Source organism: Corvus kubaryi, unplaced genomic scaffold (genome assembly GCF_017639235.1).
Source record: "Corvus kubaryi isolate FWS band 111438036 unplaced genomic scaffold, C.kubaryi_AGA036_p1.0 37392, whole genome shotgun sequence".
Taxonomy (NCBI): Eukaryota; Metazoa; Chordata; class Aves; order Passeriformes; family Corvidae; genus Corvus; species Corvus kubaryi.
The window spans coordinates 8,271,686-8,282,500 of record NW_024581131.1 but is presented as its reverse complement, the minus strand read 5'-3'; the positions used below and the strand labels follow the sequence as shown (position 1 = coordinate 8,282,500).

Here is a 10,815-nt window from a genome sequence, read left to right as displayed (position 1 = left end):
CCACCCTTTCAGGACACTGATTATACCTGAGTTGAAAATTCAAACCCATTCTCCTGTTTATGTGGACATAATATTGGAGCCCCTTTGAAATTCCAGGTTCAAATATAGGCTGATTCAATATAGACTGAAAACTTCTAGAGCCACCATCCTTGAACACCTATATGCATAATTTCAAAGGCAGGGGAATCACTCCCTTGCTTAAAATTATGCACGTTTGCAGATTATAGAGTGTGATGGTGTGACTTGTCCTGTTGCAGTGAAGCTCCTGGTTGAGATTCCAGCCCAACTCCAGACGTGCTGGCACAGCAGCAGGCTCAGCTGCCTGTGTCAGACTCGCTGCTCTGCACCACCTCGTGCTGCCAGCCCGGGACACCCAGCCGGGCAGCACAGGGGCTGCAGGGTGGCCCCTCGCAGGCCACACACAGCACCCTCGCAGCCGGCTGGCACAGCCACAGTCCCCAGACTGCAAATGCCACAGGGGTCTGCCTTGACTTGCTTTTAACTATGGGCGTTTTCACTTTTTTACCTCAAACTGGAGAGTAAATCGGGAGAGATGGCCCCTTTTTGTAGCCACCACTTGGATGGAAAAATAACACGAGGGACAGAATTTCATCGTTTTAGCTGCTTTGATTCAGTAAAGGAAATGCTCAGTGTGAGTAATGGCATCCTTAATCAGCCTAGCCCTTGCACACACTTCAAAATACCTTGAAGTTAAATCAGTGCTGAAGTAAGGCCTTTGTTCAGTTTAGCAGCCAAACAAGAAAGGCAATCTAGCTGTGTTGACATAATCCATTATTTCAGTGAGGCCTGTGAGACACAAAACAGGTTTGGAAATCCAATATCTTCACAACAGATGGACTATTCAACATATTAGTAAATTTAAGCCATTGGATTTTGTTGTAGTTAGAGCAGTCCTTTCATCAATATTGAAATATTCGTCAGTACTGAAAGAATTCACATTAGTCACTTCCAATCACAAGACATAAAAAAGGGAAGATAAACATTATTCAAATAATTTCTTTCATGAGTGTTTTATTTGAATTTATATCATATTCACAAAAATAGAAACAGTCTTTAGAACCATTTTGTGAATACATTGTCTCCAAGCTGAGATTTACAATGGCAATAGTGAAATAGCTAACTTGGATTTGTTTCCCCACGTAGACATTGAAGACGATGCTATGAGAAGCAAGCAGGAATTATGCAATGTGCTGCAGAAAGAAAGACGAAAATGTAACTAAACATTTTAATGTCTATGTAGTTCAACAGCCTACATACAGTTTCTCAGGATGTTTTTAGAGCAAGTTGCTCTAATTTTGTGCAGAAAATGTTGAGAGTGCTCATGCCAACCCTTTGACATTGTGATTTGCATGTAACTGTATAAATACAATATACTTTCCTATCTAGAGCTTTATACATATGAAAAATTATGGTACAATAAAAATCTATACACATGGTGCTACCAGTTCAGCAGCTGCTAACTTAAAGGATACATCTAAAAATATGATTGCTCAGCCTCTGAAATACAAAATAAAAGAGCAATCAGAAATGCTTTTTGTTTAAATAGCAATTTACATAAAAATTCATCTCTTCATTTTCTCCGTTTGCTTAGGTCTGGTAAAAAGACTCTCTTTGGTTGGTTGCATCTGTCCTTGGCAAGAACTGTAGTTTTAAACAGTCCTTTGTGTTTGTCTTAGGCAAAGGTTAATATATTTGTAAAACAGAGTAAATGTTGGCTGGCTTCTATTCCAACTTTGTACTATTGTAATATTGAATGACGAGTACCTAGTACTCTGCAAAGTTCTGCAGGGTGGAAACAGAAACTTGCATGATTTCCACGTGCTGAAAGATGTGACAGTGGAAGACCATTTATACTGCATCCCAATGTAAACCACTCTCTCAATTTATACAGTATGCTTCTAAGTACAATTTTATCTTTTGAAACCTTTACAGGCAGGTTTAGCTGCTGCTCAGCAACCAAGTGGTGACACGCATCTATCACAGGTTTGTTTTGTCTCCCAAGAAATTTTGTGAGAGATCAGGTAGAAAGCAAATTCATGAAGTATTACAATCCATTGCTATAAGATACATGTTAACCTGAGATTAGGTAGAACTACATTGCAGATTTGTGACAGTACCACTGATCTCAGATTTTCACCCAAGGTGTGGAGGTGAAGAGCATGGAGCAAAGGGCTACAAATAACCATCAGGCAGGGGGAAGAAATGGTCTTACAAGCAAAGTGAAAGTGCTCTTCTCATCTGGTGGCCTGATTCTTGTTCTATCAACTACAGAATGATGGTAAAGGAAGTGAAATGTAGCAAATTAAGCTAAAAAATGAAATTACTGAGTTGCGCAAAAGCAAGCAAGGCTAGCACAGACAGCCAAATAAAAAAAACCAACAGAGATAGACTGAGAGAAAAAAATGCTTTGAAGTACACAGGCTTATTATTTGATTTGTAAATAAGATGAACCTCTCTCCACCCAGGTTATGAAAAGTAAAAATTGTCATGTATGGGTAATTGATGGTGACAGCTCTGGCATACAGAGTGTAGGAGGTGGTGTTATTGTTTAACATGCCCTACATGTGTAGATAACAAGTTAGGCTCTCATGTTTGCCTACAAATTGTTGCTAAGCACGTTTTATACCCTTTATATTGATACTTCTGTTGTCTCTTAGTTTCATCTCTATTTCCTTTTAAGACAAACAAAAATGGAATAACCTGCAACCTCCAGCTGTATTTTGCTGTATTTCAAGCTAATATGGATTCAAACCCAGGGGATGCCTGAGGAAATGGATACTGGATGGATTGAATATTCTTAATTTTCCTTTTTTTTCCCTTTTTCTTTTTTTAATCCTGGACTTCTCAGTCCCTGCTATTGTTTCCCAAACTCCTCATCCCTGAAAAAGTGATTTGAAAATGATCTTGGTTTCACCTCTGTTAACATCACCAAGACAATCCTGTTTCTCAACTCCCACATCTCACATAGTCAGTGACCTGGTGAAGTGCTGCCTCCTCTAGTTTTTATTTCCCTATGTTCTGTATATGCTCAGTGCTGGCAGAAAGCATTTGTGACTTGGAGAAAGGAAAAGCTGCCGAGGAACGCTCCGTGTCTGCATAGCACTGCTAGAGGTGAACCCAAAATACTGACCCAGATCTGAATGTCCCTAAAATCTCAGTGTCTTTATGTTGATGGGGTTTTCCCTCCAACTAAGAATCCCAAGCACAACTAACAAATACAAGTACAGTATAGAGTTAGACTGGAGGAAAGCAAAGGGAACTAATACTTTACACACAGTTTAGCTTTGCATTTCTCAAAGTTTTTTTGAAAGTATCTGTCCAAGTGAGACTTGACCTTCCAGGAGGACCACAAAGCTTGAAGTAACTGGGGAGACTTCTTCCTCATGCCATGGGATTAATAAATGTTCTGCTTGCCCACCTCCTCACTGCTTCATATGGCACAGATTTGAAAGCTTTAATTAGAAGTGCAAGAGGGTGAGAGGACTATTAACATTCCTACTGGGAAACCAGTGCCTTTTAATAAGTTTGCCCAGTCAGAAAACAATCTTCCTTCAATAGCTTTTGGTCCCCAAGGTTGACTCTCTTCCAGCAGTTCACCCCAACAATATTTAGTTAATAACAAATAGCCTTTTTCCTGGGGCGAGCTGAATGCTCTTTGGAGGTTAGGGAGGACACTGAGAACCAGGTACGGTCTGGTCCTAAATGTCTGCCTACAAAAGAAGGTTGCAATGGTGGAGGTAGTATGGGCTCTCCAAAAAAATGCTGACAGCCACCTTGCAAAGCCACTGTTCTCGTGGCTGGGATAAGCCAGCTAAAGAGGAACCCACTGTCTAATTCAAGAAAAGCAGCTGAAAGCCAGAAAAGTATTAAAACACTCAGAAATCAGAGGTGGGAAGGAACAAGTGGTATTAGCCAAGGAAAGTTATAAACCATCTGACTGTGGAAGGAGGCTACTTGGCTCAGAGATGCTTTACTGTTTCCTCCACTTACAGTTGCCTTCCAAAGTGGATTATCATACTCCCTAAATGCCCTAGAATTTAGTTCCTTCCCTTTCTTTGCATGACTCATAAATCACATTATGCCTGTATGATTTAAAAAAAAAAAAAAAGGAAAGCTTCACAAGAAGGGAAAAATAATCATAATTCTATAATGTTAACTTATATCACAGAAAACTGTGTACATTTTTTCCCCATACAGGACATACTTCAAATAAAATAATTTTAACACCAATAATGATAACGTTCTTTCTTCCCGACAGAAGTAGAATTGTTTTTTCATCCCAGTTTGGTACATAAATATAAGAAAATAGTCCTTGAATATTTACATCCATGTGTTTTAAATGTTATTTCTAGATAGATTTAATTCTCATTTTCTCTCCAACCACGGGCATTCTTTCCAAATTTATATACTAGTCTCCGACCATCCACGCGCTCCAGGATTTCTCTTTTATAATAGTATCTGTTAAAATAAAAACAGAAAAAGATATAAAAATAAATTCACCTGTAGTCCTAAAAGGCCACTGCCAAATAGACAATCCCTTAGCCAGACTACAAGGTCTTTATTTTTTATTGAGAGATATATATAATACCTAAGATCATTATAATTAAATGACAAAGAAGGAAAAATGGATGCTTTCTTTTTACTTTCTATTAATTAGCTTCTGAGTTTGAATTTCACCGTATTTCACGTCAAAGCATATTGCTAAATTTATCACACACTCATGAGATTTCATGGGGATTTTTTTCCAGATAAACCAGGATCTGAAAATCAGACCAGGAAAGAACCTCAGCTTCCTTTTCAAAATACCTTTTGAAGTTTCAGAGATTATGGAAAAATTCTCAAAATGTTAAATCAAAGAGGAAAGAAAATCCTAACACCTATTTTAAGACAATGGATGTGGGGTATGTCTAGTTTCTGAACACTGCTGGAAATAACAAGGTCTCCAGCTATTACTGGGCCATTTAAACACTCTCAGTTTAGTAGTATGTGAACTTTCAGGTTTCTGCAACCATATTCCCTTCCTAATTTGGTTGTTTGGATGGAGGGAAACAGAATTTATATATATATACACAATTATTTCTGTTATATGTATTATATATTACACAGAAATAGGAGGAGAAGAAAAGACAAAGAACGAGATGCTACAGTCTCAAAATTAGAGTGACACACTGTCAGAGAAAGCAACTGGTGCTGTTGACAAATCATTTTTAAAAGTCAAACAAATTCTCCATCCAGTTTGTCTGTGTATGTGCCACAGTCTTCCTCAGCGACTCCAGCTCACCTCATAGCCCGGCTGAGTTTCTCGTAAGTCATGCTGCTATTGTTCTTCTTCTTTCCCCACAGCTGAGCCACAGCTTCAGATTTTAAAAATCTGAAGACACCTTCTGACCGATCTTCCCACTTGATTAATCCTGGGTTTTTCTCAGGATTGAGAAGAATATCACGAATAAATTCCCAAAGATGAGTTCCTCGAGGATCTGAAAGAAGAAAGAGGCAGGAAGGAGTTTCTCAAGAGCTCTCTGGGCTATTCTTGCAATTTTTATGTCATCTACGGAGGGTGAACACTCAGGCCATAATTTCTGGAGCACAGGACCCCCACCTCAGAGATATACAGGTGAAAAACACTGGCAGCCTTTACACTGGAAGTAAGTGTCAGCCTCGGGCAGTCTGAGCCCTGTGGCAGGCAGGTAGGGGCCCCAGCAAGCAGGGGAAGCAGAGTCCAAACCACCCACTGCTTCCTTCTGCCTTTGGCACTGTTTCTGCCCTGAAGAGAACATGTTTAAGCCTTCCCCTCATCTCATTTGCCATTTCTGCTGATCCCCGTCTACAGCACGGCGTGTACCCTGATATTATTGAGTGGCACATGAAACAGCCGAGATTACCGTGAAGCAGGCACCGAACCTCCATGCATTTAAAAGGCAGACAGAAGGCACAGGAGGTGAATTGCCATTCTGCATGAATAAGTAAGAAGGTGTAGAGTGGATAGAGGGATAATGACAAAACTGGCCAGCCAAAATTTTATGTAAAAGGAGTACTAAAAAGTTTGACCATGGTGTAGAAAAGACAAAAACAGATCTCCAAGTTCAACAGGTAGACCTCCCAGTTTAAGCACAAATACATCTCACAGTTACTATAAAGATGGTACCAGAAAGTCCAGGTCAAAAAAAAGAAAAAAAAAAAAAGAAGGCAACAAGTCAGATGAAGTAGTTTACAAATGAATAACAAACACAGTGACAAGGTGAGCCAGAAAGACAGCAGTCCTTTGGTCTGACTTCAAAAGCATGCAATTAGACCAAATTTAGAAGGAAACAAGCTAGTCAAAGATGTGAAGGTAACTTGAAAATGGTATACAGTGCAGTGTAAGTAGAATTAGATTTCAGTCAAGTAATCTAATAATTTTTCTTTATTATTATAATTGTTTTCTGGACCCCGTAAAATGCGGTGGACCTAGCCTATCTAGGCATCGGTAACTTACGGTCATGATACAGAGCAGTACTGAAGAAACTGGAAATGAAGGGGATTAGTTCATACTGCCAATGTGACCTGTTTTGTATGCCCGGGCTGTAATTGAGTTCTTAGAATCACAGAGTATCTCAAGTTGGAAAGGACCTATAAAAATCATCAAGTCCTACTCCCTGCTCCTCGCAGCATGTCCTAGAACTAAATCACATAACTAAGAGCATTGTCCAGACACTCCTTGAACTCTGTCAGGCTTGGTGCTATGACCACTTCCCTGGGGAGCCTGTTCCAGTGCCCAACCACCCTCTGGGTGAAGAACCTTCTCTATCATCCAGTCTAAACTTTCCCTGGCACACCTTCACTCCATTTCCTCATGTCCTATCACTGGTCACTAGAGAGAGGAGATCAGCACCTCCCCCTCCACTGCCATCCCTGAGGAAGCTGTAGACTGGGATGGGTGACCCTTCAGCCTTCTCTTCTCCAAGCTGAACAAGCTGACAGACTTCAGTTCTTCACAGGTCTTTCTGCAGACCAGTCCTGTCTAATCCTTTCAGTAACAACCTTATTATACACACACAAAAAAACTCACCCAGATGTCTGTGTACAGACATAAAATTCAGGAGTTCTGTTTGGGCAAAGTGGCAGAAGAGAGTAAAAAGAGGAGTCAGGAAGAGAAATAATCTGGAGGTCATACTGAAACAGGATGAACCCAAATACCACAAAATGCAGCGAAAGACCAATATTAAGCTTTTCTGTTATAATCAGGGAATTGCACAGGATGCAAAAGACATGCACAAGATATTTCAGCATAAAAAAATCTCAATATATTAATAGAATGATGTACAGAAATCACAATTATGGTAACCTGTCTCCAGCGTCAGGTTGAATAAAAACTAGCAGAAAATGTAGGTGAAGGGAGTGGAAAGACTGTTGTATCAGGGGATAGCATGGTAAGATTGAGGGATAGGTGCTTGCTTGTGATGTCATGCTTGAGAAGTTCTGCAAGGCGATGCTGAGCAGGGTCTGTGGTGTGTGCTGCACCTGGCAGGCACAGGCACGAGCATGACTGTGCCCACGCACAGGCCCTCCTGATTTAATCCTGGGCCTTCCTCATCATTCCTCTACTCCACTCCACCGGCCCAGCTCAACACAGGGCAGAGGAAGCTGGTTTCTGGTTGCTTCCCCATAGGTCCTCACCAATAAAAACAATTTGAAAAGTTTAACAATATTGAGTCAAAAAATGATGTAAACAAGCAGTACTAGACAGTCAGATCATTGGAGAATTGAATCACAATAATGATTTAATGAGTTTTGTGTTCAAAATACTTCCTCTTCCCTCTCAAATAGGATCTGATTTTCATTTGTTTCTTTTTCCTTCAATCAACTAACCACCATCATAAGCATGGATGTTGACTTACTGTGCTTCTTGGTGTGCGACTTTGGGGTATGATCTTGAGATTTTTTTGCGTCTGAAGAGTCTGCAGAGAAAGAAAATGAAGGCTATTTGTAAATTTGATGAAAGGCTTTCCACTGACTAGCAGGTTGAAAGAAATAAAACCACAAAAAAGAACAAATATCTCTTCTAAAGATAATCACTTTTCGGAAGGCAATCTAAGTGAGGAGGGAGAGTTTTGTTTTCTGTACTATATGTTAATCAGCACACTTCTCAAAGAGACCATTGATGAATAAAGAATGAATGCAGAGGTAAACATTTGGCTTTTGAAACGTAAATTTGATTAACAAATACCTCACCTCATGTTATGTGTGAGAGAGAGAAAAATAGGATGATCACATCTGTAAAAGGAATCCTGAATTGTCCCATTATCTTAGTCTTTGCTGAAGCACGTATCTTTGGGGGCTTATTTGTTCCTGAAGAGATGATCTAATGGGAAATGTATGTGCTGGTACCAATGCACAGAACACCTACCTGACTAAAACATAATGAACTGGCACAGCACTGCTGTTTAGGGGGGCAGGGTGGGGGAAAGGGGCTGCGCTGGAAGGAGTTTTTGGCAGCAGGACAAGCATATATTTTTCTGTGGCTCAGAGCCATAGGAACAAGCCATTTCTCATCAATGGTACTTTATCACCTGCAGCCAGACAGAGGAGGAATAGAGTTTCTGGCACAAGCATTTCTTCAGAAATGAAAAAAAGAAGTTCTGCCTGTTCATGACTGTAACCTACCTCGCAGTCTGCACGTTCAACCCTCCCGCCCCCAAACCACCACAGCCTGGCTCTGCTCTTGTACTTAATGAATAGCTTTCATCTGATTGCTCTAAGTCTCGCAAAATCTGTGGGATAGACCTGAGAGGGAGCCCCTTCTGTGTTTGCTTTTCAGCATACCTTGTCCCTGAATCCCATAAAGCAAAGCTTAAGGTCCCACGCATGTTTTCCCAGCTTCTATGAATGCACAATTATCATACTTTTCATGGAAACCAGGCATTTGCATGGGAAAATGACTCACAGGAAATATTTATTTGCATAGAAACTTGTCAGATTTGCACAAGCTACTGCAATAACTGCATGTGAAAAGGTAGATGCAAAGTTATTCACACACTTGCTTTATTCATACATAACTGGAAACATAAACTGAACAAGGCCCATGGGGATGGGCCTAACCTCTGCTATTCTGCGCCTGATAAATTACTGTCCTTGACCCCCAAGCAGCAAACGTGCTCTGAGTCATTTTGCTTTCCCACTCTCGAAAAGCATGAGCTAGCCTGAACCTCACTCAGCTTGGAGGGGGGTGTGGTGTGGGGGAAGTAAAATGAGGCTTATTTCACTGCCTTTCCTCAGATTATGATTCCCCATATGTTATTAAAAGCCTGTGGGAACTCCAGGTACGGACTGCAGGACCCAGTTCTTTATTTGCCCTCATATAAATCCTTCTCATTTTAAAATCCCACAATTCGCTTGCAAATGTTTGTTATGCTCTGCTTAGCTGGAGATTTATTCTTGGAACTTCAGTTGCCTTCTGCCCAGCCAGTGATTTATTCTGGATTTTAGCTGTGTAAATAGCCTCCTGTTCTGCCACAGCTCCTACACAGAGACTGGTTTCGAACATGCCGTGTTAGGAGGCTGAGGCCTGACAGATGAAAAGAGTTATGATGCAGTTTCAACAAAGCCGTCTTGCAAAACTTTTGACAAAAGGTTACACATGATTTGCATATGACTCAGGAATGAGCCATTTTTTTACGGGATATACAAATTTAGTTTTTACAGGAGGCTGTGCCCTTGGCGTGCCACCCTAGCTCTAGGCTTAAGCAGTCAGCGGATAGACACACCATGGCAGGATCCGGACACGTCCCCAGCCCTTCAGAGAGCCCTGAAATCCCGGTAGCCATCTTGTGAGAGTGGGCGGAGGTGGTGGAGAAAGCAAACAGGGTGTTTGGTTGGAGTTTTTTAAGGTTTTGTGGTTTTCTTCTGGTCAAGTTTTCTCTCTCTCCTTTTTTTTCTTTTAATTTGTAGCTGAGAGCAGTAGTTTAAACTGTATGTCACGTGGCAAATGCAGCTCTGGAGGCTGGAGGCGCAGGGGATGGCGGGCACAGGGGCCGGGGCTGCTGCCCGTATGCACAAGCACAGGGTTGCCCCCAGGGCAAGGCCTCGTCTACAGCAACTGTGCTCTCCTTTCTTATCCTCCCAGGACTTCCACTGCTTTCTCCCTCAGATCTCTGCTTAACCGCCTCCTAAGAAGAACCCACCTTTCCCTCCCCACTTTCTTCCTCCCCTGCCATCTCTGCTTCACTCTTTTCCCACTGCCTCGCTCTCCCACCTCCGGCCTGGTGCCAGCCCCTGGGACAGGGCCCACAGGGCCTTTGACACGTGTGAACAGACTGCGCTTTCACCAGGCATTACAGCAAACAGGTTTGCCCTTTCTCCTGCCCTTTAGCAGGCACGTTTTTACTCTCCCTCATGGAAGGCAAGGGAGTTTCAGTGAGTACCCTGCAGTCAGCTGAGAAAGGCTGCAGGAGGAAGCCCTTGTGCCGGTGCATTTGGGCACGGGGCTTGGTGCCTGCCCACAGCCAACCCGGACCTGGCCCCAAACCCAGCAACCTACTCAGCATGAATCACGGGCACCTCTGGGGGGGAATAGGGCACTCGTTTGCCCATACCACAGAAAAGCATGGTGTAGCTGGAATGTCTCGTCTCTCCGGCACTAGAGTTTACCCCTTTGACTCAGTCACTTTAAAAGATATGTGGAGATTATAGATTATTTGATCATCTCTCTCTTGACAGAGAGAAGACAGAAGTATTTCTTTAAAGAAACCTATTGTAATAATGACAGCTAATAAATCTGTCAGAATCATCATTGCTTAGTTTAAAATTACGGGAGGC

The 10,815-nt window shown here is 41.7% G+C and overlaps 1 protein-coding gene across 1 annotated transcript in view; it reads right to left on the bottom strand.

Annotated features, from left to right (window-relative positions):
- Window positions 1-1,012: 1,012 nt before the first annotated feature.
- The window catches only part of EHF (ETS homologous factor), a 33,891-nt gene continuing 24,088 nt past the window's right edge, over window positions 1,013-10,815 (bottom strand). Inside the window, exons 7-9 of the mRNA XM_042038620.1 lie at window positions 7,899-7,958; window positions 5,303-5,498; window positions 1,013-4,479 (exon numbers count right to left, since the gene is read on the bottom strand). Coding sequence (XP_041894554.1) covers window positions 4,380-4,479; window positions 5,303-5,498; window positions 7,899-7,958 — 356 coding nt within the window. The 3' untranslated portion in view covers window positions 1,013-4,379. The remainder of the gene's footprint in view (window positions 4,480-5,302; window positions 5,499-7,898; window positions 7,959-10,815) is intronic.